Consider the following 26,338-nt stretch of genomic DNA (forward strand, 5'->3'; position numbering starts at 1 on the left):
ACTCCACCCATCAACAGGTGCATAAACACCGAGAAAAAACAAGTTAGGTAATTTTATTCTATTAATGGTGATTCATTAGTGATTATTGTTCAAAATCAAATTCTTGTTTTTCACATTGATATTATTCATAATGTGTGCCAGGTCTGTTTCATCGTTTACTTTATTCGGTAGAATGAAAAAAAAAATATTTGTTGGTATCATTTTTCACATTTAACCACCAGGTGGCGTAACTTGATGGAAGATTAGACTGTTTTCCCAATGTTTTATTTTTGTAGTAACGAACCAGCTGAAAAGCATCCCTGTAAAACCAGCAAACAGACAAGCCTGTCTAGATGTGGAGGAGACCAGCAAACCAGCTCAGACTGGGTGATTAAAGGTAAACTAATTCCTGCTCTAAGTTCTGTTCATTCAATTACTGTAAAATGCCACACATTTATTATTAATATGGCGATTTGCGACGTTTGGTAACTATAAACTGCCTAAACATCTTATTGGCAGTAGATTTTTTTAAATTATTAATCGTTAATAATAATTAGGCTAATAATATAGCACAATGTATGAGTGTTTGAAGAGATACTGAGATCTGAGCATAAAGTTTGACCACTAAACACCTGTGAGGGCTCGTATCAGATTGTTTCCTGGTATTGTACTGTCCTGTAAAGAAGCTTCCTTTCGTTTACTGCGTCCTGTCTAGTTTCCCGCTTGGCCTTGATTTTGTGTTGGTGAGGAAAATGTCTTATTTGTTTTCCTATGTATGTTGAACCAAGAGCAAAGAATTGTCCATGCCCTTATATATAGATGAAAAGGAACGGGGATATTTTCTCAAGAAAGGTTATCTGAAAAAAATAAAATAATAATAAATAAAAAACAGAGCAAGTGTTCATAGGTCGAAGACAAGAAATCACTGTTTTGGTGTCCACATCAAATTAAACTTTTTACATAAAAAAACATTAAATTCAAATAAAGTGTCTTCTTTCAAATAACTTTTACAAAAATAAAATGTCAAAATGTTCCAAATGTAAAAATGTAATTTAGTGTAATGGTCCACACTTTGAAATTACCACTACGTCTTTAAATAAACGTTGAATACCATACATTTGTTTTCTGAGCATTTTCAAATAAGTGTTGGCTGTGTTATTTTAAAAGGACTATGTCTTATTGGCTTTTATTTGAAGTTATGAAATAACCAGTGGAATTTTGACCCAAATATGTTGTTTGTTATAGTAGTGTAAAAGGATCAAGAAGCCATTCTGAAATAATAATTTTAAAAAATTATAGTCAACAGGCTGTGACATCCTTTGGCACTGCTGAATAGTAAGTTTATTGCTCTTAAATATTTGATAATTTCCCCTTTTCGTTATGTTAACCTAAACCACTTGTCATTCAGTGAAATTCCACAAAAAAAATTCTCTCCTACACCACAGTGTCATCCATTACACTGAATGACAGTATCACTGTATAGATGAGTTTAGCATCTTATTTATATTACAGATAAATGAGGAATGTTAGGCAATAAAAAACATGCGTTAAATATAATTATTATTTAATGGTATTTTTGTATTGTTTTATTTGTGTTATTGATTTATTTTAGATGCCCATTATCAGAGAGACCTGTAAAAAACCAAAAAGTAAATGCAGACCCAGCAGCTTGGGCAGCAATTTTAGTAAGAAAGTGAGAAAGTTATTGAGGATTGCAATTGTCAGAATAATAGCTTACTAATATTTCTGGAGAGAGTTATTTCTAAAAGTTCAAGAGAGGCCATTTAGGGGATTTTCCACCCAAAATACCATCCTGGTAATGTTATTTATTGGCAAACAGAAAGTATTCATAGCTGCAAGGAGTAATTTTTGGAGCTAAGCAAGTCAGAAACAAAGTGACAAGCTAAGTATGGAAGGGAGCTTCAGAACAGTAGAATAAAATGCTTGTTTTTCAACATTGGCTTATGTCATAATTTACTCATGAATATTATTAAAACTAATTTAATGATGCAGACTAATACTAACAACATTGCAATTATAGGAACAATGACAATATTATCTTCCTTTTTGACAAAATGTCATTAAGAGTAACAAACTATGATAATTCAGCGTAATCAGATATATTTATGTAAAAATTTAACAATATACTTATTCTGCCCTGAACTTTTTAAAATATACAAAACAATATGAATTGTATTATATTTTTAAATGATTTTTACTTCCTTACAAAAACTTCTTGCTGACAAGTAAAACCTAGTGGCTTGAAGGGTAGTGGCAGTATAAAGATATAAAAAAAATACAATTAATTAGTATTTGGGGACTGCACTGTGATCCTAAAATAAGTATTTTAATTAGTCATCAAATGGCTTTTGTTTGAATAAAAATTTAATATTTTTGGTATATAAACTATTGTTACACTGAATAACATTTGGTGTCTACTGTAAATCATGGTAAAAAATGTACGAGTAATTTTCTTTTTCTCAGAAAAATATAAAAATAAACAGGACACATTCTAATGAATGGGACACACACACACACAATTTAAAGCTGTATTACACTTTTTTTTATGCTTTAAACCCCTTTTCGTCTTTGACCCTCATCAAAATTATTTTAAAATCATGGAATACAAATAAATGTCACATTATGAAAAGCACAAACATACATGCTTCCCTTGAGAGTCAGCCAACTGATGAACAATGACACAAATGTGTAGTACAGTGCAAACAAAGGCCATCTTGAAATATCAGAGACAGTGTCCCATTACAGTACTGAAGATATACAAAATACAAAGGAATGTTTAGAACACTTGAATATCATCTGAACCATTTCAAAGTCATTTTTAACATAACTTTAGTGCAGCGGCAGTCTCAGGGACTAATGAAGAATGTAGGCCATAATTAAGCAATATAGAAAAACAGACACACACACACACACACTACGTTCATGCCCGTGACCAGCAAAAAGTTCTTAATCTCTTCATTTCTGTGTGATCCTGCATAAAATGTGTCTTGCTGACTGATTGATGCTTAGTGTCTGGGGCATTTCTCTTCAGCTTGATGGTGATGTTATTAGTATGATGTCAGCTCAGTCAGAGGACGTCACACAATTAGAGAGTCTCTGCTTAGATGAGTGGTCTGTTAAAAAACACCAAGAGCCACACATTAGACACCCATTAGCATGGCGCGTTTGCAGATGTGTTGTTAGTGTGCCAGTGTAATGCAGTATTTACAGCCCATTAGAGTTAGTGATGACATTTATGGCACATTCGGGCAAACAGAACAAAAACATAAACCCTGCCTGAGAAATCAAACTTTTTGATGATTCAAAGCAGACTTGCATACATTCTTGTAAAGAATATTATTTACATTTCAGCATGCATATGCATATACAAAAATAGCATACTGTACAATTAAAATAATTTCATAATCAGATCTCTCTGAGACACTCTTTGGAAAATAAATTACATAAAAAAAAAAATCTAGGCTGCAGTAGATGTCTTATCTATGGAAGTATGTTTCTTTAGATTTAAAAATAGGTCATTGTCATTCGCAAAAGGTAATTGTGAGATAAAAGAAGAAATAGTCACATTGTGAGAAATAAAGTCATGATTTTTAGATATAGCCTAGTCACAATTGCAAGAAATTTATTTCTATATTCTTTTATTATATACACTACTGTTTGGTTCGGTAAAAGTTTGGTTCGGTAAGATTTTTTAATTTTTTTGAAAGAAGTCTCTTAGGCTCACCAAGGCTACATTTATTTGATAAAAAAAATACAGTGAACACTGTAATATTGTGAAATATTATTGCAATTAACAATAACTGTTTTCTATTTTAATATATTTTAAAATGTAATTTATTCCTGAGATGGCAAAGCTGATTTTCAGCAGCCATTACTCCAGTTCTTTTTAATGGTAATTCAAAACTGTAAGTCTGCAATAGGAAATTCTGTTTCAAATAACAAAACAGGTAGCTACAAAATAAACATCATAATTTTACCCGTCAGTCTAGTAGCTCCATAAAATCTGAAGCTGTAAGAACAAGTCTTATATGTAAATGTAATTTTTGCCAATTTATTGTAGGGAATGGGATTGAGAGATGTTGCAAGCTGGATTTGACCTTGCATAACTCAAAAGGCCACAGTTCTGAGAAGTGCATGATTTTCTGAAACTGATGTTGGGACTCTTAGAATTTTCAGATTCATGGCTGGTGAGCTGAGATGTTTTTTTGACAATATACAGCGTGTTTTCAAGGATAGAACACTTATTTGTGCTCTTTAACAATTGGGACTTTACATTACATTTAAAGAAAGTTTATTCCACCCTTTAATGTACAGAAACCAGGGCAGACCGTTATAAGTAACTCACCAATTTCCTGGGTTTGTCTCTGTCCTCCCTGCGCTCCTGTAGCGTATGGGACAGTCCTTGAGCCGGACGTGTGTATGAAAAAGGGCGCATGCCGGGATCAGCATTCCTGTACCGTTCTCTCCCTATAAGCTCTTCAGTTCTAAACCTCTCCACCTCCCTCTCAGAGTAAGGTGGTAAAGATTCATCCTCCTCGGGGCGGTTGCTAGGTGATCTGCTTTGGTAACAGTCACTGCTCTTCTTGGAACTGCCTTTTGAAGGAGTGTCGCTGTCATCATCAGCCCTCCCACCCCGCTCTCCGTGGCCCCTAGCCTTGCGCTCCAATAAAGTGTTCAGGTAGGTATCGTCATACGACCTCTGGCGAGCGACATAACGCTCACTGCCGCCTGCGTCACGTCTTTTTGGCGGGGAAGGGGGAGAGCCTCGACGACGCCAGTTGTTATCGTCATCCTCGCGAGAATATCGTGGCCCGTCTCTGTATGACGTGGGATGGTCCCGCGACCTTGGACCCATTTCAAAGTCTCGCTGAGGTCCACGAACATCACCTCTTCGTCGACCATGTGGGCCATACGAAATAGCAAACTCTTCCAGCTCATCTAGTGACCCCGTGCGCCCCCTGCCGTCAAAGGCTTTGCGTGGCAGGTGCTCAGAGCGACAATTCCACCTGCACAAACAGTCATGATATTATTAGTGCACACTTATAGTAAAGACCCGATATTCATAGATGCCACCTACGTCACTAGAAATAGAACGCCGCCATATTGACGACCGATCTCGACGGGCGCCGCCCAAACTGCCCATTTGAATGAGAGAGAAAGACAGAGATAGATGGATAAAATTTAAATTTTAGGCTCCGATCCTTATTTGTTACCCCCAGCTTTCTTTTTTCCTTTATCATCTGCCCCAGACTTAGGCTACCCCAATTTGCCTTCCATGATATATATATTTACCTTGTGCATAACCCCTTCCCATACAGTGGGGATCGCTTGAAGTGCTTTCAAAGAGTACAGACGCATATCAATATGCTTTGGCTGGATGGGTTACAAACGTTAAAGTGCACCACCAAGGATTTATATTTAATCATGGGAAATGTTGGTATTATAAAAAAAAACTAAATGTATGATTTTGGTGGTAGTTTGCTCTGACTAGGCAGCGAGTTGTTAGCTAGCAAAGTGGCTCAGCTGGTAGCTTGCCAGCTGTTAGCCACGGCTCACGGCTAGCTGTCATTAATCTGGATTAGGCCTGTCGTGATGGTCAATAAATCAATTAATCTCACGATAAAAAAATGAGCTCGATAATTTTTCCGGCCGCGATAATTTCCATTTGCATGCTCTCTCTCTCTCTCTCTCTCTCTCTCTCTCTCTCTCTCTCTCTCTCTCTCTCTCTCTCTCTCTCTCTCTCTCTCTCTCTTCCAAAGATACTGGATGACAACCCTATTTAAGACAGAACCGACATATTTTACGTGAATACTCTCCAAAACGGACATTTAAACATAATGTTGTGTGTATTTGTCCATTCAGACACGAAACAGAGCTCAATTCATTACTCGCACGCTGTATGGGAGTCTATGACTGCATAGACTGCACTGTCGGCTCGGGTGTGTGCGCACAGAAAGATGAGACATGATACAATATTAGACATTCATACAATATGAGACATTTCTTCTATCCTTTTCTTTTGGTATAGAATAAAATAACAGTTCGGGGTTCCTCTTTCGGCTGTTGTTGTAGCCAACTTCACAACATATTGCAGGCATTACTGAGACCGCCGGTCGTCAAGATGGCGGCGCAAAGCTACAGTGACGTCATGTGAACCGAACGAATACTTACGGCGAAGTTCTTTTTTGTACTTCGCTTAGGGGTAAATAAGGGAACAATTCTGAGAGCGGCATTTAGATGAATAAGTAAATATGTGCTGCGCACTTTTAACAAAATAAACAGAGAAAACAGCTGTTAAGCAAGCGTCTGATCATAGTGATGATGAGGATAAGTTTGGACGTCTGACTTCGACAGACTGAACAGAAGAAATGAACCCATAGAAGTAGCCGGAGCCTCAGTGGACACCTACCACGCAATCACCATGGACCAATGGTAGCTCAAGGGTGTTTACCAGCTGAAGCAAACTTTTCTGGCAAGCTGTTTCGAACTTCCAAAACGAACTCCAAACAAACTTATTTTTGCCATGAGTTTATTCAAAATGACGTCACAACAGTTCGATTTCACTAAGTATATCGGGGCCTTAAAAGTTCAAAAGTTTGGGGTTGGTAAGATTTTTCAAATGAAAGAAGTATTTTACCCTCATCCACGCTGAATTGGCAACGCTTTGATTTAAAATACAGCAAAAATAGTAATTTAAATGTATTATTAATTTATTCCTGTGATGGTAAAGCTGAATTTTCAGCATCATTGCTCCAGTCTTCAGTGTCACATGATCCTTTAGAAATCATTCTAATAGGCTGATTTGGAGCTCAAGAAACTTTTCTTATTATTATCAGTGTTGAAAATGGTTGTGCTGCTTAATATTTTTGTGGAAACCGTAATAAAAAAAAATCAGGATTCTTTGATGAATGGGAAGTAAAAAAAAAACTGCATTTATTTGAAATAGAAATCTTTTGTAACACTGAAAATTACTTTACTGTCACTTTTGATCAATTTAGTGTGTCCACAGTCCACCTAACACCATCTTGTGTCTCCAGTTTGAAAATCCCTGTGCTAAATTATAAGGTCATAGACACACCCACACACTCACAAATTGTACCTGTTGTCATGCTCATCCAGTGAGTGATTGCTCTGATAATGTGGGGTACGCAGCCCATGGCCAATCGATGCTGTTCGGAGACGCGCCTCATCAATGTGGTCACTGATGGGTGATAGAGCCTTCCTCTGGACCTGCCGATAGGTCTGTCTGAAGTCTACGTCACCATCATGCAGAGAGCTCAGTTCTGATAGGCTGCCAGCTGTTGACACAATGACATCATTATGGACATTATGTTCTGCTTTTCTTTATGATAACACTCACATAAAAAACACAAGTCTATTGGCATTGTCTATAGCCTGTAGCAGAAGATCTTTATACGGCAGACATAATGAGCTTGGTTAGAATATTATAAATTTTGATCAAGAAACATGCACAATCACAGATTTATTTTAAAGGGATGGTTTATCTAAAAATGAAAACTGTCATTATTTACTAATTCTCATGCCGTTCCACACGTATGACTTTCTTACTTCTATGGAACACACAAAAAAAGTGTTTTGATTTTTTTATTATTTTTTTTAATTTTATGAAAGTGTGACATCCTTTAAGATATCTTTTGTGTTCCACAGAAAATTAAAATCGTACAGGTTTGGAACAACATAAAGGTAAGTAAATGATTTTTCAGATTTGCCATTTTTTGGGTGAACTATCCCATGGATGTAAAAGGCAGAGTTTAGATTGGAAACGAAACGATCATTATTTTTGCACTTCGATTTAGTGTCGCTAATGTTGCATAAACTACACATATGACCTTTAAAAGGACCGTGATGATGATATGAATATGTCATAAGGTGTGTCAGTTGACCACTGTTACATAGCTTTTCACTGACTCAAATTTAAAATGAAAATTCAGCCTTCCTTTTATACACACAAATACAGACACATGCTGACTGCATACAGGCTTACATGGATGACAGGCCCCCTTGGTAGGGTGGAACTGCGCCAGGTCCCTCTCTATGTAGTACACAACCTTCATAGCGTCCTGACACTGACTGGCCTGGAGTCGATAGCCACTGCGCTCTGTGGACACACACATGACCTGTGTGTTGCTACTGTGCCCATATTATCACACATACTGCGCATAATTTAAGGTTAAAACACGCACGTAACACTCTTACAATACTTTAATTAAGCCCTTACAGAAGCATGCAGACAATTTTAGAATATTGCGTACTGTATTTACGCAATTATTGGATTTCGAGACAAGTTCATTAAACTGATCCATTTGAGCCTGCTGTAGCACAAAACCCTGTCTTCTTCACGTACCACCTGCAATTCAACTCATATAACTTCATAAATTGAAGGAATTAAAAAGTAAAACTGCAAATAAATAAATAATTTAAATTGGGAAATAAACACTTTAAAATGTTTTCCTGTCCATAAAAGTAAATGTTATAACAATAGTTAAATATAACAGTAAATTAATATATTAGTAAAAATGCCATCCACACATGATAACAACCATAGACTTTCACTGAACCAATTCCCCTTCAGTGTTTGCCACTCAGCTGAGGGGAAATGTTTTACTTGTTGATACAACACACACACAGTGGGAAACCATTCACCAATCCCATAGACAAAACAACTGCTACCCTCACAATGCCAGCTAGCTTGTTCCACAGTCACCATCTTCAAAACTTAAGATTCTACTTCCAAGTCTTTGTTTACTGTTGTTAGCTCATGTTCACTCATACTCAAATACAGCAACACTCTCATCTCATCCATCCACAATTCCTTACAATTCTAAATACCTTAGCCTGTTTTTTTTAGCATGAAGATGAAAGTTACAGTATCAGATGAAGAGGATGTAAATTGAGTTTGATTTGAGTTAGATGATGCAGACGTAAGTTGTTCAATCAAATGAAGATGCATTTTCACTAGACAGGCATTGGAGAGATGCGTTTAAAGAAAAAGATTATACACATGCTGTTGCATTTTCACTTACGTCCAGCTATATTGTTTTGTACTGAAGAAGGCACTATAGACAACTTGGGTTCAATGATGGATGGAGCGGCTGGAGGGACCACAGGAACACCAGGAACGTAGTAAGGTTGATACATAGCAATCTGAGGAGGTTGGCTACTCTTTGCCATCTTCCCTGCTTCATATACTGAGAAGGCAAAAGTGATTTTTTTTTCTCTTCAGGTTGTGAATACGAACAATGCGTGTAGTATGCATGTGTGTGTTTGTGTACTCACAGTGTTTTGGACAGCAACATGTATCAGGACAGCAACAACAGCGTACATAACAGCAGCAGGAGTGAGGGCAACACTGGCACCAGCAGATCCCAACCAACAACAGGAAGAGAACGCTACCAAGGACGACAACTCCCACAAACACCCACTCTATAAGGGAGACAAGAAAGACTCATCAGGAAATGACACAAGCAAATCCTGAAGGAAGTGCTGTCCTAAAATCATTTTTGCCCACAGGATGTGAAGTCTCTGATCATGACCAACCACAAGGGAGAGTGTGAATGATGCAGAACCTCTTATCTGGACTGTCTACAGGGCTAATGATGAATTTCCTCTGGGTGTGGTGTTAAAATTCCAACGGCAAACATTACAGACCTTTTTCTTGACACAGATACTTTACATTTTCAAGAATGTTCATATTTATGTCTCTGAGCACTTACGGCATAGGGGTTACCAAGACATTAAATAAAATAAAAGAGCAAAGTAAATTTTTTGGTTGTTTATGAATTTACACCATTATACCAGAGCTGAGTATCAACACAAAAATTCTCAATTAGATTCCAGATTTGATATTTAAGTTGTAATATATCTATTTTGCTTATATACCCATTTATAACTAAAGTGAAACTTGATGTTTCTGATCTCTGGCGTATCCATCATACTGATTCATACATTAACCCCTTTCAACAGAGTTCATGAGTCTTTTTGGCTCATAAGAGTCATTTGTTCGTGAATCGGAAAAGTAACAATCATGTGATTAAGTTTCTTAAAGGTATGCAGTAATATAATGCATTACGTCTTGCATATACAGTACGTATAATGTACAGTAATGTCATGCTAAGCTGATTGTGTCCTGACATTTTGAATGATCATTTGTTGTTTTCAGAGGGAGCAGATCAGGCATTATGGAGTTTGTTGATTGTAGCAGAGGATAAAGCAGATTATCTGAAAAGGACCTGTGTGAGAGCACTCACTGAAAAGGAAAGGGGGAGAAAGAGGTATGGCAGGCGTACCTGGCATAATCTCCAAATCAAACTCAGGCAAGATGTCATCCAGCACACCTGTCCTACCTGGAGAAGGGAGAAGATCAGATATGAACAGCAGCAGTGGGCAGCAGGTGAAAGTTCAAAGTTTAGAGTCGTGGGTAAAGGCTTGTGTGTGTTCGTTATTATGGAAAAAGTTACACTGTTAGTGGCTGTGGATTAATCAAAAGGGTAAGTTGAAAGCTGATTTGATCACTTTGATCTGTGGTTTTAAACATGATTGGCCTTTTATTCAGTTCAGACTAAATCAAGTACAATGTCTGATATTTTATTCAAGAATACAAAAGTATAAGTCTGCATGTATATACAATACCAGCCAAAAGTCAGGACACAATTCAGTGAATGTATGTTTCTCATGATGCTTACATACTTGAAACGGGTTTTGTAAGCATGAGTGGATACCAATTTTGGTCACTGCATAATCCCTATACTTCCAATTTTGTAACTTCATACCTTCGATGACTGAACTATTATTCTGTCTGTAATATAACCTGTAATATAAATGCATAGCTGTGTCCAAACACATGATTGGTAGTGTATGTGCATAGGTGTGTATGTGTGTGTCTGTGTTTGTTTGCAGAAAAAGGTTTGCCAAGGAAAAGCTGAAAGGTCAAAATCTTCTACTGTGGATGAGTAACTAACTTTAGGCCAGTACTGTGTTTCTGTAGTGGTTACTGACAGTAATGATATGTTGACATGTTTCTGGTTCCCAGGGCTTATGCTAATGTAGATGTGTACAAGCGTTCAGTATTTATATTTGGCTTGAGCACAGATCAGGTTCACTAATGTGCACGAACGGAGAGAGTGGGAAAGATATGGGGTAGAGGGGGGCTTCAGTGGGGGAGACAGTGGAGGAATATGGGAGACTAATTAATCACACAGCCTCATTAACCATTTTGAAAAGTGGGCAAGGGTACGTCATCACCATGGAGACAGTGTTGGCATTGTATGGAATTAAAAGGTGTCCCAGAGCACTGTCCAATTACCTTCAACAAAGATCTTCCCTGAGAGTGAAATGAAGGGGTGGCCTTACATGTACAGTCTATTTTACACTGAGAATACTTTGTCAATGGCTGACACACTGCCAACAATAAAGAGCATTCTCACCATCTAAACTGGCCTTAGTGTTTAGCCTAAAACCTGAAATGTTATGTTTGAATGTAATTCATAATGCAACAAGTGTGCAGGAGACCGAATCTTTTCTGTTAAAGTTGTCATGAAATGAAAATTCACCCTATCTATTTTCTAAATGCATGTTATTATCAGTGCATATGTTTATTTTATTTTTTATTTTGACCTTGTGATTTTTTTTTATCAAAATGTCCAAACTTACAAAACTCCATCTTCTCTCTGGTGACATATTCTGGACGTCTCCAATCATTTTAGTCCGCTTAATACACACCCCTATCTTACAATCGACCACAAGCTTGCATTCAGATCTGCCTCCATCCAATAACCAACCAAAGGATAGAAGTCCCCACATTTTTTTTTTCCAATAATCCGTTTCACTTGGGTGTACGTCAGAATACGGAAGAAAAGATCTGTCGCTATTTCATCACGACTTTACATTTCGTGAACACAGACCTATTTTACAAGTCTTAACAAAAAGCTGCAAGTCTGAACTGCATGAGAGGGTGTTGTAAACAAATCTGCCCACTGTCAGAGCAAATTTAGCCCTGAGAGACAGGAAGTGCTTAGCTGGCAGACAGGAAGAGGAAAAATAATATCCACCTCCAATCTCCTCTACTCCTCCGTTACAGTCATTAAACCAAGCGTAACTTGAGAGTAAAGGGGACCTCATGAAGAGACATAAAAACACGAAGAGAGAGACTGGCAAGCTCTGTGTAGTATAGATTGCAAGTTATTATCAGACTTAAAGGCATAGTTCAGCCAAAAATGAAAATTCTGTTATTGTTCCAAATCTGTATGACTTTTTGTTCTGTGGAACACAAAACACGATATTTTATTTTGGTCAATAAAATGGAAGTCCATGGCCAAAACAACATTGATCCCCAATGAATTAGTATGGACAAAAAACACTTGAGATATTTTTCAAAATTACATCTTTTGTGATTCACAGAAGAAAGACTTCTTTTTATTTTTGGGTGGAGTATCCCTTATTTGTAATACACCCTACAACCAATAAACACTTGCAGTGAAAAATTAGCACTGAAAAGGTGTCGACGCAGTTTTTTTTTAGGCTGACCTTATTGCATATGTATTTGTAGGAGTTCCCCTTTCAGACACAAAATGTATGGGAGGAGACTATTTTAATAAATCTACCAAGACCAGTGCAATTAGGGTCTGGTGTAAGACGTTTTTTTGGGGCGTTAAATAATGCGTTTGCGCTAGTCAATTTACTGGTATTTGCGCCATTATTTAACACCCCCCAAAAAAGCATGTCTTAAACCAGACGCTAATTTGCACGTCGTCAGTAGATCACGTGGAGAACTTTCCACTCCCAACAACGCTTTTATGGGTTTGCGCCCTGTTTAGTAAATCTGGCCCCAAAATGTCTAGCGAAACTCAACGGTTTAGATTAACCAATTTTTTTTCACAGTAATTTGTTGTATTACCTATAGAAAATGAGGGCATTTGCTTAGGTAAGCTAACAAATTTCTGTCCTAAAAAATTAGTTATAATAAACAGCTGAGTTGTGTTTTACATTTTGATTTCACAATAAAACTGTATTGATTCATTTCACCTGTATTGATAACACAGTAAATCTCTGAATACGGAATTGTAATAAATTGCTGGTAATTACAGTGCAATTCCTAATTCTAAGTAATAATAGTGTCGATTTTCTTAGCATGCATCACTAAGAACCAAGGGCTAAACAGTAAGTAAAATATGACTACACAGCAAGTGTGATGAAATTGGGAGTGTCTGGTTCAAAGTCAAACATTATATTCTCCATTTTATAAACCAGTTAAATCTTGATTACTCAGAGGGCAGGAGAGACTTCCTCAACTTCTTAGCACCTACATAACACTCTCGTTGATCCTCCTGTGTAAGCTCTAACCCTCTCATGTTATTTTTCTCTTCACCGCACAGGACTGTTCTGGAGGCCCTGGCATCCTCTGGCCCCTGAAACCCCCCTTCGTTCCCATGGAAACGGCTTAAGAAGTGGCTTATATTGCTCATGTCGATACCAGCAAGTTATTTACTCTTTGTCTGGCATGAGGAGTCTGACTTTGCTTTGTCCAGGTGAAACACAAATAACTTATTCTGTTGGGGTTCGTCCCACAGCACCAAACAAATTGTCTTTCACCGCAGTGATCCTGTCCAGGACATGTAAAATATGTGATGTTGTCCTGATATGCCAGGGCACAAATGAACAATAGCTTCTCTTATTAAGGATCTGAGCCATGTTGAGAAGCATGCACCGTTCAGTTGTTGCCATGGTAGCGCTTGTAAGTGCACTTAGGAATTCAGTGAGGGATAGGCATTAACAATTATTTAAATACAACAACCAAGCATCCACACTCAAAAGTAAAACACTTTTGGAAAGCAAGGTCCTAGAGAGAGTGCCACTTTTTCATTGAGAATTCTATAAATAAATCACATATGTTGGGAGTCCCTAAAGCACAGCGTTAACAATTTAATTTAGAGTACAATTCACACTATTAACTAGTTGCTTATTAGCATGGATATTACTAGGATATTGGCTATTTATTAGTTATAAAGCACATATTAATGCCTTTCTAAAAAGTAGTAACATTTAAAAAAGTGTTAGGCGAACATATTCATGTTTTTGAGCTAAATCTCTGAGAACATTATGAAAGACCAAATAACTTTGACCAAATGTTTTATTAATATTACTGGAAGAGTATGAATGTGTACGTATGTATGTGTGTCTATAAGCATGTATATGTATATAATTACATGATAACCTGTTGACTTCCCTGGACTCAAGGATCTCTTTAATATAGTGCTAACACTAACCGATTACGGAAACAAGTTTTACTTTTTCTTACATGTTACATTTTAAAAACATTTCCATGTAAATACCCTGTGTTGACCGTTACTTTTTGTCTTAGTTCTGAAAAGTTATATAAAAATAAAGTATAAAAACAACATTACTGGAAGAACGTTTCTTCACAACTTTCAGATAATCTAGCTAAAGTAATCAAGAGACTCACCCTGCACCAGTAGCTCCACCTGGTCTTCATTTTTCCCTTCCAGATCATCAGCAATGGTCACCTTGCAGAAATACACACCGCTGTCGCCCCACTGCAGCTGCCCAATGTGCAGATCTGCTTCTATAAAAGGCCAGAAAATATTATACTCATATTATTAAACCAAATTAAAAAAAATTATTTAGTTTTAATATTTTTCGTTATTGATTTACATCGTAACATTGTCAGTTGCGCAGTTTGTTTGATCTGAATTACATGAGTCACTTTTAACGCTTAATGTTTTTATTCAGTGAGAACAACACATCATTCATACACATTATCTATCTGTTATATTTTGTCAGAACAACCATAGTCTTTGTTGGATAGGTGACTGGAGGAGGGAGAGCTTTAATGGCTAAAGTCAGACGAGAGGGTGTTTGCGTTTGATAAGGAAAGCCGTGGGGGTGTTTTGTGAGGCCTTTATGAGGTCCAGCCCCCTGACCATTGTGCGACCTAGAAAAAAAAAAGCTCTATTTGAGGAACAGGAAAACACAGCACAATCGGCTGGGCTTCCTAGGGAGAGTGGGTTTACACACAAAATTGCAGACTTGAGCGTATAGAGGAGGCTCAAAATGTAATAATAATATAACAAGATGATTTTATTACACAGTGGCCCCAAGAAGTATTTGGATCATTAAGCCACAAGTATCATTTTATTAAGTCATTGCATTAAAAAGAAATATTAAATAAGTGGCATCTGAAAACAAATTATGCTAGACTTTTTCTCAGAACTGATGTCCTTTTTCTAAGTCATTTTGCAATTATTTTTAACCAACTGATCCCAAGGCCATGTTTGTGGACGTATGATGTCAGTTCCCCTTAAGTTCACACAGGTGCCCAAGAAGAGTAACCCCATGCGTAGTTTATCACATTAACTGTTTTCAACATTGATAATACCTTATATAGCATATTAGAATCCCTTCTGAAGGATCATGTGACCGTAAAGACATTTTAAAATAGATATTAAAATAAATTGTTTAAATTGTAATGATATTTCAGTATATTACTGCTTTTACTTATTTGTATTAAAATAAATGGAGCCTTGGTGAGCATAATATAATTCTTTCAACAACATAAAATGTGTACCCAACGCAAACTTTCGAACAGCAGTGTTTTACACCTATCAAACGTAACTATCATGCATGCTTGAGCTGTCTTCTTTTAAATAAATTCTTATTTTTCTAATGCAATGAAATGTATACATTTTAAGTGTAACTTAGATTTGTAAATGTTATTATGCCAGCGTTGCTTCATAAATCCCTCTAATCAAGATGTTATTTAATTGATTATTAAGGTTGCCAACTTGTTGGATCTTTTTACCATTTTGTGTTTGACACTAACCTGTTGAATTGTCTAGTTAATAAATGACCATGGAAGTTCCCTTTGTGAGTCATTAAGTTTGAAATTTCACTTTCCAACTTACTAATGCTGTCATTTTAATGTGCCACTTATTGATCTGTAAAAACTATAAAGGTTTATAAGGTTATGATCATATTCATGACAATATTCTGCCTTATTTTTGACAGAACTTAACCTCTAATCAAGCTAAACAACCTCCAACAAAAAAGTGCAGTAATAAGACAACAAAGACATTACTGTTAATGATGGAGATATCTCTTCCTTTGTAGTGTTCTGCTAAGGTCATGGAAGCTCCCTGTCCTGAGGCCACGATGCGGATCGTGCGGCCCTTGTCAGAGCAGTCCAGATGAGACGTAGCTCCAAGATCAGAAATGCGGACCCCTAGGGACTCAGGAAAGGTGAAGGAATCCCGAGTGCGGTCTGTACAGTAAGACTTGTACCACCACTGTACCACAGCGGGTTGAGTGGAGTGAGTGGTGTAATGACACGGAAGAACAATGGAGGAGAACAGCATGGCAAACTTCTTCTCATCTTTCACAATCACCTGTACACCATTACAACTTTGCACTGTGCCAAAAAGAGAGAGAGAGAGAGAGATTTATAGTGAGAAACAAAACATTATTACTGAATGACAGCACAGCAACACAATTACATTGTACACAAGTCATACACACTACACACCTTTTGCTTAAATGTTTGCTCTGTTTTGCAGTATGGACACTAGTAGTCAAAGCTAGCTAAAACCGTGCATGATGGGCACGACTTCAATTTTTTAAGCTTCCGAGGAGGATAGAAAACGTGTGATATTTTGATCCAGTTTAAGAACACTTTTTTTCTGTTTGTCACGCATCTCATACTAACAAGGCGCATATGTGAGTTTGTTGTGTTCAGAATGACTTAAAAAGATTCCTCAGTGTATAATGGCAGGTTTATCTCTGTAACCACTTATAATGTCGACATATTTGTTTTGCATAAGAACTGTTGTGACAGTTAGAAAATACACAGTTAGAATTAAGAAAAAAACTTTTTTTTATTATTGTTTTGTGTGATTTTTAATAAAGACAAAAAACTATGCCAGAACTATGAAAATGTTGGTTTGTAGTTACTGATAAATATTATATTTGTTTTGTAATAACTTCTACACTACAATTTGGGTAAAACATTGAGAAACTTAATATGAATTAATTAGTTAATTAAAATTATTTTCTTGTTTTCGTGTCGTTTACAGAAATGTTATTCAATTGGTGTAACAATTATAATAAATTTGTATGTTTTGTATATTAAAATTAGCTAATTGTTTCAAAAACGTTTTGAATTGAACATAAGTTTAACCAAATTATGACACTTTTTCATTTTCAATGTTGCATACAGTCAAAAATTAGACGATAAAATCACCATATTAAGTGGTTGACATTGGGTGTTTAAAAGAAGCTACTTTTGTTGTAGGTTAATTTTGTGCAAGGGTAATATTTCTAATTTATCATCAACAAAATGTGTTTTTGGTGCCTATAATGCAAAGAAAATGAGACAAAACTGCATCCTTTCCTTTGTGTGGAATTTAGTGGAACAGCAAACACACCCATGAGCAAAGAGAATAATGCAAATTCCAAGATACAGTGAGCTTTCAGCGGCAACTGTAATGACTACTGTTCATGATTAGTATTATGGTGTTTGAGTCTAATGGTATGTTTCATAGTGTCAGAGACAGCCATGTGTTCATTACCCAAAGCCCTTTCTCAGACTAGGCCTATCTAACCAGTGCATCAAAAAAAAAAGAAAAAAAAAAAGATTTTGCTCACTGCCTCTTTTCGAGAATGCTTAGTCACTCCATTCCAAAGGGAATCAGCAAAAGATTACAAGGTGAGATGACCTGAAAACAACACTCAAAACATCTGGATCCAGTCAGTCAGCCTTTGAGTGTGTGTGTGTGTGTGTGTGTGTGTGTGTGTGTGTGTGTGTGTGTGTGTGTGTGTGTGTGTGTGTGTGTGTGTGTGTGTGTGTGTGTGTGTGTGTGTGTGTGTGTGTGTGTGAGCATGAAAGATTGTATTTGTCCAGCCGTGTGTGGGAACAGAAAGCCAGACATAATCGGAGAAGTGCCCGAGAGGAGAATCTGCTGGTGTGAAAAACCCAGAGAGAGAAAGAAAGAGAAGTGTGAGTTAAGACAGTTAAATTCCATGCTATGCAGGGGGCGCAGAGTGGTGGGGGCTGTGGTTTTTTGTAGAGACGTCACCATCTGTAGCTCTGACTGTTTGGGGTGGAACTCAAATATTCTGAGAAAACTCTTATGAAAGATCAAGTTTAGTCCAAATAGAGCAGAGGTCTCTCCCACAAACACAGAGACACCCTCATTCTCGTCAAAGGGTGGAGCACACCACATAAAAATATACAACTGCCAGTCATCACAGATGTCTGGATGAAATCTACACTCATTCATTGTTGTCTTAGAGGAAACAGAGCAGCTTCCTGAGCATTTTCCATCTTTTCTTTAGAATGATAATGTTGCTGAGGGAAATATAGGCGAGAATTCTTGATTACATTCATTAATACTCAGTTCAGGGATGGGGTCCTCCTTTTGTCCTCCCTCTTGCCTGTTTGACTCATTGTTTGGCATTACGGTGAACCCCCACCCACTAAGACTCAGTGCAGGAGGGGGATGTTGAGTTCCCACCAATAAGATACACTCATTGACTCAGGCATACATGAACGCCCAATTAGGTTAAAGAGATTTAAAACAAGCCGTTAGTAGCAGGAAACTTTACTTGATTGTATGTTAATGAGCTGCTGATGCTAACTAAACCCTTATAGGGAGGTGTATATGTATATAAAAGTATTCAGCAGTTCAACAGCTCAAAACAACTTTTCTCTACAGTTTATGCAAATTCACATATACACTGTCTACTGAGAGGGATTTTTAAAAGTGTAGTTTTAGTTCACATCAGTTCACAAAGGTGGCCACTAACTTGCTCATAAAACAACCATCATATATTGTGTTGTCTCAGTTGCATCCACCCTTCAAGAACTGATACAATGCAGCTGCACTCCCTGACACACATTCCAGCAGCACTTCCCACAATTCTTCTCTCCCACAACAACAACAACTTTGGGATGTTAAATAGTTTCAAATGTTCTCCATACTATCTGGGCTACTACAATCTTGAGCTGTGAAGTCTTTTAAATTTATATACTTTTATTTACTTATATAAAATCGTGTATATATGTATGTAGGCTATATATACATAGCCATTCTATAATCATCAATAATCAATATAATAAAGATTATTTTTGGGCAAATGTACATTTTTTATTTAAATCAGAGTCATTTATCTGATTATTTTAGTTTAAGTTTTTAGCTTTTAGTTTTGTATATAACACACTTATTTTAAAATAAAAAATGCCCAACAGACTGTTATTAAAATACATACATATATGAAAAAATGTTAATAAAATTAGTAAATTATAAATGTTTTTTCAGGTGTAAATGTAAATGGATAATAGTAAAAACCGTCGCGAGGACCCGTGATCAATCTAAAAATAAAGCCGAGCTCAAGGTTCTCTAAGCTCTCAACCTGTTGCTTTAGTTGCCTGTCCCAGTTTTCTATTTCCGTTTCATGACCAAAAAGAAAAGATATTAATTACTTACGTGAAAACAGTATGAATAGAATCCAGGAACCGTGTAACAGAACCATGATCCAGTTTAGTGCGGTTAATATTGCAGCTATCTAGTCCATCTTCTCCCGGACTGTTATTCGCTTGCTTCATCTCTGCCTGCTCTGCGCTGGTTGAGCGGACTGTACCACTTTACTAAGGGGGAAGAAACTGTGAAAATTGCATCTAAAACCAATGTATGCTAAAAGGCTGTTGAGATGAAAAATGTATTTGATAAAATACATATAAATATGTTTAATTAAATAGCTGTCAAATGACTATCAGAAACGACTTTACATAACAGCCACCAACACGGTCTCCCAATCTTCTAAAGTGGATCCGTCTTTCAGAAAAATACTGCAACATATTGCATTCAAAGTATTGAGCTGTAACTTAAGGTGACTTCAGGTGTGATTTGTCTGGGAAAAAATAGCTTATTATTTGTTAGCTGAAATAATTAGAGCTTGCTCTTGTTACAAAGACACATATTAATGGAAAAAACGAGAAAAATAAACAGTCATGCATTCAGTATTTTAAAATCACTTATTTATTTAGAATGTGACAAACAAGTGTGTGTAACAAGAATTAGTTATAGACATTTTTATAAATTCCAACATTGTGCCGTAAAATTACTGAAAATGTCCTAACCAGCTCTTAAAACTGCTCATAAAAATTATGCAGAATTATAAAGATTGCAAATTATAAATTAGTATAATTAAGTAGGGCCTATTTCATTGGATTTTCCAATTCTTATAATAATATAGAAATGTACAAAAAAGTGGAGAGATGTCACCGTCCTTAAGCACCATTCTGAACACCTGCCCAAAAAATGACTGAAAACACGCATGATTCAGAAGAACAAAAATAAGATTTTGCCTAATTACTTTAGCTGATAGACAGAACACAAAAAACTCTACATGCTGTATATAAAATACTATTACAATCCTGTAAAATAAAACAAAAAAGTAAATAAAAAAGGATAATTTGTTGAGGTCAGAAGAATCAGATGCATTTGCCACTGCAGGGATAAAGCACAATTTCATTTGATTATCAACACAGGAAAAAGATTTGTAGAGGCCTTGGCTCACTGCCATCCTCCTTATAGCAACATTTTGATGGCTGTCATAATAATTCAACAGTTCATCACATACTGATTATCATACTGAGCTTAATGATTTTATCTATAGGGATCTCTATAGTCATCATACCGATCTCTGCGATCATCATACCTATCTCTGAGGTCATCGCGGCTACCTCTGCGATCATCATACCGATCTTTGAGGTTATCACGGCTACCTCTGCGATCATCATAGCGATCTCTGAGGTCATCACGATCTCTGAGGTCATCACGGCTACCTCTGCGATCATCATAGCGATCTCTGAGGCCATCACGATCTCTGAGGTCATCACGGCTACCTTTGCGATCATCATAGCGATCTCTGAGGTCATCACGATCTCTGAGGTCATCACGGCTACCTCTGCGATCATCATAGCGATCTCTGAGGTCATCACGATCTCTGAGGTCATCACGGCTACCTTTGCGATCATCATAGCGATCTCTGAGGTCATCACGGCTACCTTTGCGATCATCATAGCGATCTCTGAGGTTATCGCGGCTACCTTTGCGATCATCATAGCGATCTCTGAGGTCATCACAATCTCTGAGGTCATCACGGCTACCTTTGCGATTATCATAGCGAACGCTGAGGTCATCAGGGCTACCTTTGCGGTCATCATACCGGTCACCGACGTCATCACGGCCACCTCCATTGTCATCACTTCGAGCTTTGTCAGTTCTCTCTTCAGTGATGTGCAGATTCCCTTCCTCAATATATTCTATGTGTGGTGTGTCATGGTATTCCACCACTGGAGCTCTGAGGCAATAAAAAATAAACTTCATAAAAACCAGAACCACCTAAATACCAACAAACACTTCATTTATAGCTTCCAGAGGATACATGGCAACCTATTCCACTTGACTCTTACTCTTTTGATTTCTGTTTCCGTTTGCGGACACAGCAGATGATGATTATTATAAGCACTGCAGCTCCAAGAATACAACCAGCAACAATGCCTATTGTGGCAAAATTCATAGAGGCTGTAAAAACAGAAAGATATGGAAATTAAAATTTAGCAAATTAAGCTGAAAGTCTTTGAGGTCAATATTTCATGCATTAAAGGTGACATATCATCAAAATGTGACGTTTAAATGCTATAATTGGGTCCCAGTACGTCTACCAACCCAGAAAACGTAAAAAGTGACAACCCAGTGACTTAGTTTTGGTAAGCCTTTCTCTGCAAGCATGTCAAAAATAGGCCGATCAGATTGCGCTCCCCTTCTGATGTAGAAAGGGGATATTATAATATTACCGACAATTAATCTGCAAGTTTGGTTTTCGCAAGTGACAACAGTGTAAGAAGTAACACAGTGGGAAAAGTTCGAGCAAAGGAAAGCATGCGAACTGTTCTGTCGTTGCTCCACAGGCAAGCACAGAATACTATAGAGTCCCAGCCTCATAGGAGACAAGAGAGCAGTGGATTTTTTTTATTTTCAACGGAAATCGCCCAGAAACAGATGAACCAATGTAACTCCACAACAACTACAAAAATGTATCCACTAAACATTCAGAAAGATACAGGTGCAGTCTAAACGTTGCAACCTTTTCCTGAGTTTCTCTCTTCCTGGCTGCACTCCACTACTGGTTATTTCTGAGATTTTAGATGACAGAGATTCGCATGTTTTGTAATTGTATCCAAACTAAGCTTGTGTAAGTGATCGGCCGTCTTCTTTAGACACAAAAGACACAAAAACAGCGCGTTTTTCTCACACCCAATTTTGACAAGCTATAATAAATTATCTGGGGGGTATTTTGAGCTGAATCAATCTGGGGACACCAACAATTTCTATTAAATCTTGTGTAAAGGGGCATAATATGTCCCATAAAACTGTCGGATTGACTTCTCTTCTCTGATTGACTTGACTTTTCTGATAAATTTCTTACACTGTTAAAGAGTTAGTTCACCCAAAAATAAAAATTAAAGTTTTGTCATTAATTACTCATGTCATTCCAAATGTAAAACTTTTGTTCATCTTTTTTTAAGCTATCAGCGAACAGAAACAGAAACTCAACCGAACTGCTTGATGTGCAAGAACAAACCTCATTGTTTCTGTAAGCTCAAACGTGCTGCGTAACACTCAAGAATGAACTTTATTGGTTCTTGCACATCAAGCGGACATGCTTGAGCTTCCATTTACTACAACCGATGTGCAAGTTGATGAATGTTTATATGTGCATAAAAGTGGGAAAAAAACTTTCTGTGTGTAATCACATAATTTATGTCAAAACTTCTAACATCAGTGTACTTGCGCAACACATTTTTAAATGTAAAGTCAAGCTTAAGTAGCTAGAAACATCAGCGTACTTCCATGTTTTCATGCTGTAACCCGACCTCATGAGAAAATGTAATTTTTTTTACAACGTGACAATTTCGTATGAATTTGTACAATGGGAATTGTATAGAAATGTATGATTTTTAAGAAAAACATAAGCGTGAAGGTCCGCCTCTAACCCCACCCATAAGCCTAACCATCAAGCTGGGCCGCAATAACATTGTACGAAAATGTACAGATTTGACCAAACAAAGTTACAAATTTTCATGAGAGTGTGTTGGAATAACATAACAATGAGGAGTGTAGTCTATCCAGATTAGGTCAATTGTCAATGTCATGTTGACATTCAGATAACTCGATCATTATTGCTGTGATTATTCTTCTAACCCTAACTGATGCAGTGTGTAGCTTTTCATTTCTTAAACAACCATGTAGGACACGTCATGGCCATATTCCAGGATGACAAAGCCAAGATGCATCAGTCTCAAATTGTGAAAGATGGTTGCGAGGGAGCATGAAGAATCATTCTCACACATGAATTGGCACCTCTGAGTCCAGACCTTCAATTCATTGAAAGTCTTTGGGATGTGCTGGAGGAGACTTTACAGAGTGCTTGACTCTTGTATTGTAGACACAATATCTTGTATTGTGTGAAAACAGAATTCTTGCATCTCTCACTCCAAAATATTGATGCACCTCTTAATGGAAATGTTGTTTGATCTGTTTTCGCACAATACAAGATCTTGTATTGACAATGCAAGAGTCAAGCACTCTGTAAAATCTACTCCAGCACATGGTACAATAATCTGGTACAATAATCAAAACATGGTAAAATGATCTGAATAAAATTAATCTGGAAAGTAAACACTCATATAAAATTATACAGAAAGAAAGCAGGCAAATGTGGCAATACTCACATTGCATTACAGACAATGTCATGTTACATTTGGCTGATCCGACCTTATTGGTTGACAGGCAGATGTAGTAACCTGATGTCTCCATGGATGCATTGACCAAAGCCAGAACTCCATCCTCTGTTACACAAAATCATGTGCAAACTTTAGCGTTTCATGAGAAAAAAAAGTTATTAATCTATTCCACTGAAAGAGAGACAACACTTACTTTCAGTGGTTTTAAGAGGAAATGCTTTTGGGACATTTTTGACATCATATCTCTCCCATTTGTATGTGGGTGATGGCGAGCCCTCCTCAGAAACACAGGTTAGGCTAATATTGTGTCCATATTCTGCTGTGCCTACTACCTTACAAACAGGTTGTGATGGTGCAACTATAAGACAAATGTAGATATTCGTTCAACATTTTTAAAAAGCATTCCACTTGCCATGTATGGAATTTTTAATTTTGAGATGTTATTAAGTTCTAAGTTTGACAAAGTGCCAGAGATCTTACCCTGAACCAAAAGAAAAGTATTGTCCGCTGTTTTGCCATCAATGTCTCCAGGAATCTGAACATAACATTTAATTATTCTGCTTTCCTTAAGAGTGACTTGTTTTAGTGTCAGTTTTGATGTTTTTGCATTCAGGTCAGTGTCTATCGTGGCTTTGCCTTCATACTGTGGTCCAATGTCTACTTTGCGAGTATTAGAGTAATAGTTACCAAAAACTACCTATTAGGGCCAAAACAAAGAACCAATTATTCATTAATAAACAGTCATTGTTTTTACACTTATCATGGTTAGTGGTATTTAGACAGTTGAAGTTTATCAATGCTGTCAATTTTTTAGGCTTACCTTGTCTCCAAATGTCTCATCAGAATGACCACTCCATGTTATAACGATAAGTTCGTTTACTTGATTTTTAGGTTTAAAATTACATGTAAGGGTGACATCATCACCCCTGGCAACCTCCATGGAAGCTTGACTCATTGTCACTTCCAGTCCAAAAGATTTGTAGTCGATCACTATGAGGCAAAAAAGACAACTTTGTGAATATCACACAATGTCGCAAATTATTAAGTCATTTTAAAAACTCAGTATTCAAGCGTGGAGTAATGTTTAAAATGCAGAATTGTAAAATAATATTTCACAAAACTTTAAGAAAAATAAAACAAAATTATAATAAGAGAGAATGATCTGAAATATTTAGTAAAATTTCCTTGTATTTCTACATTTGAAAATCAATCTAATTTACTGTATCACAAATCTACATCACAACTTAAGTGTATCACTTAACTTCATAAGCAATACATTTGGTGTGATTATATTAATATACATTCTGCTAAAATATGAACTTATTATTAATACAATTTCTTCATCTAATTATTTAATTAGAAATCATTACAGTATTTAAGAATGCATATGTCCACCTTACTTGTAAACTGTCTACTGATGATTTGTATTGTGTCTAAAGAGTCTATTATGAAAATGAATGAATGAAACAAGTAGCTAAAAATTCGCCATTTTGTAGCCCTGGTGAAAACATTAACAACATTATTACTTGAAAACATATTTTAAATGAAATTTAAGTGTCACATGTTGAACAACTGAAAAGAAAACAAATCACTTTTGTGACCCACACTAATATCTAACATATAATGTCATTGATTTGATCTCGCTGTACTCAATGTAAACGTCATGAAAGTGACCACCTCACCTGATATTAAATATAGGCTGCAAAAAATCAACTTCCAGTTGGTCATTTTGTCGCTGTCCAGTCCCACTGCAATAGATGGTGTTTTGCGGAATTTATTATATATATTATATATATATATATTTCTCATATATCCTTATCTCATGGCTTCCTGTGAACTCCTGAAACAGTTTTGCTTCTGCAATCTGTATCTGTGTCTACCACACCTTTATTGCACTTTGGACCTATTCATCTAACTCAAAGTTTTACAAGTTAGGTTGCACATATGGCAGATGTGATGTCATAACAGTCAAATTAGTAAACAGTGGGAGTCATTGCTGGGAAATGAACTGACATACATGGGGTAGGGGTTGTTAAATAGGACAAATTGAATTATATTCTGGATGATTTGTATACAATATCACTTGATAAAACGTAAGTTTTACATACACAGGGCACACTCACTAACAAACTTGACTTTTGTTCATGTCAGCATAATATTAATAATATCGTAATGTTTCTGTCTTTCGAAAAAACAATCTAATATTGTTGGTCTAACCTCAAACAAGCTGTATGTGCATTCCAGCTGTGGTGTATTGCCATATATGACCAGCAGATGGTAGTGAATGATGCATAATTTAAATTACAGGCACTTTGAGAACCGTTCATTTTTCCATTTGGTAAAGAACTATTGATCTTTACCAGACGTCATGCTGACAAAAACTGCTTATCTGTGCTAGTTAGCAGACTCGTCACCCCTCTTTCCATATAGACTATTCCATTTAAGCACTTTTATTGTTTTTGGGTCATTTTTTTGTCAGACTGTTTTCAGTAAAAAATT

General features: G+C 36.7%; 2 protein-coding genes and 1 long non-coding RNA gene across 9 annotated transcripts; 1 reads left to right on the forward strand and 2 right to left on the reverse strand.

Moving 5' to 3' along the window:
* Positions 1 to 274: 274 nt before the first annotated feature.
* On the forward strand, positions 275 to 9,144 carry LOC143723257 (uncharacterized). Its single transcript, XR_013197073.1, has 4 exons — positions 275 to 376; positions 4,061 to 4,187; positions 7,669 to 7,704; positions 9,051 to 9,144. It is a non-coding gene; the product is annotated as an uncharacterized LOC143723257 (long non-coding RNA).
* Positions 2,520 to 19,854, reverse strand: ildr2 (immunoglobulin-like domain containing receptor 2). 4 transcript variants are annotated; one of them, XM_077215343.1, is made up of 10 exons: positions 19,515 to 19,659; positions 16,112 to 16,441; positions 14,480 to 14,599; positions 10,308 to 10,364; positions 9,298 to 9,444; positions 9,045 to 9,209; positions 8,006 to 8,119; positions 7,100 to 7,298; positions 4,346 to 5,006; positions 2,520 to 3,113 (listed from the first exon to the last, which is right to left on the reverse strand). In XM_077215343.1, the coding sequence occupies exons 1-10, from the start codon at positions 19,558 to 19,560 to the stop codon at positions 3,078 to 3,080; spliced, it is 1,875 nt and encodes a 624-aa protein (XP_077071458.1). In that variant the 5' UTR covers positions 19,561 to 19,659; the 3' UTR covers positions 2,520 to 3,077. The 4 variants fall into 4 exon arrangements, with proteins under 4 accessions (XP_077071458.1, XP_077071459.1, XP_077071460.1 ...); XM_077215344.1 differs by lacking the exon at positions 10,308 to 10,364 and having other exon boundaries at positions 19,515 to 19,646; XM_077215345.1 differs by lacking the exon at positions 8,006 to 8,119 and having other exon boundaries at positions 19,515 to 19,646.
* Positions 19,855 to 20,104: 250 nt separating this feature from the next.
* gpa33b (glycoprotein A33 (transmembrane), paralog b) lies at positions 20,105 to 24,808 on the reverse strand. 4 transcript variants are annotated; one of them, XM_077216786.1, is made up of 9 exons: positions 24,660 to 24,808; positions 24,320 to 24,536; positions 24,033 to 24,197; positions 23,828 to 23,944; positions 21,506 to 21,617; positions 21,042 to 21,393; positions 20,912 to 20,963; positions 20,749 to 20,875; positions 20,105 to 20,537 (listed from the first exon to the last, which is right to left on the reverse strand). In XM_077216786.1, the coding sequence occupies exons 1-9, from the start codon at positions 24,792 to 24,794 to the stop codon at positions 20,522 to 20,524; spliced, it is 1,293 nt and encodes a 430-aa protein (XP_077072901.1). In that variant the 5' UTR covers positions 24,795 to 24,808; the 3' UTR covers positions 20,105 to 20,521. The 4 variants fall into 4 exon arrangements, with proteins under 4 accessions (XP_077072901.1, XP_077072902.1, XP_077072899.1 ...); XM_077216787.1 differs by having other exon boundaries at positions 20,105 to 20,843; positions 20,922 to 20,963; XM_077216784.1 differs by having other exon boundaries at positions 20,105 to 20,875.
* Positions 24,809 to 26,338: the final 1,530 nt, after the last annotated feature.

The sequence above is a fragment of the Siphateles boraxobius genome, unplaced genomic scaffold (genome assembly GCF_051911475.1).
Source record: "Siphateles boraxobius isolate OS27281-9 unplaced genomic scaffold, OSU_SipBor_1 7, whole genome shotgun sequence".
Lineage (NCBI taxonomy): Eukaryota > Metazoa > Chordata > Actinopteri > Cypriniformes > Leuciscidae > Siphateles > Siphateles boraxobius.

What these genes read in the sequence shown, in the direction of transcription:
- ildr2 (XM_077215343.1), bottom strand. Translation starts at nt 19,560, where the DNA reads ATGGTTCTGTTACACGGTTCCTGGATTCTATTCATACTGTTTTCAC. An exon ending in AGATATCTCCATCATTAACA is followed by an intron (nt 14,600 to 16,111) that starts GTAATGTCTTTG and finishes GGCCTTTTATAG; the next exon opens with AAGCAGATCTGCACATTGGG. An exon ending in GGTGGAGCTACTGGTGCAGG is followed by an intron (nt 10,365 to 14,479) that starts GTGAGTCTCTTG and finishes TCCCTTCTCCAG; the next exon opens with GTAGGACAGGTGTGCTGGAT.
- gpa33b (XM_077216784.1), bottom strand. Translation starts at nt 24,794, where the DNA reads ATGAGTCAAGCTTCCATGGAGGTTGCCAGGGGTGATGATGTCACCCTT. An exon ending in TCCTCTTAAAACCACTGAAA is followed by an intron (nt 23,945 to 24,032) that starts GTAAGTGTTGTC and finishes TTTGTGTAACAG; the next exon opens with AGGATGGAGTTCTGGCTTTG. An exon ending in CGGAAACAGAAATCAAAAGA is followed by an intron (nt 21,394 to 21,505) that starts GTAAGAGTCAAG and finishes TTATTGCCTCAG; the next exon opens with AGCTCCAGTGGTGGAATACC.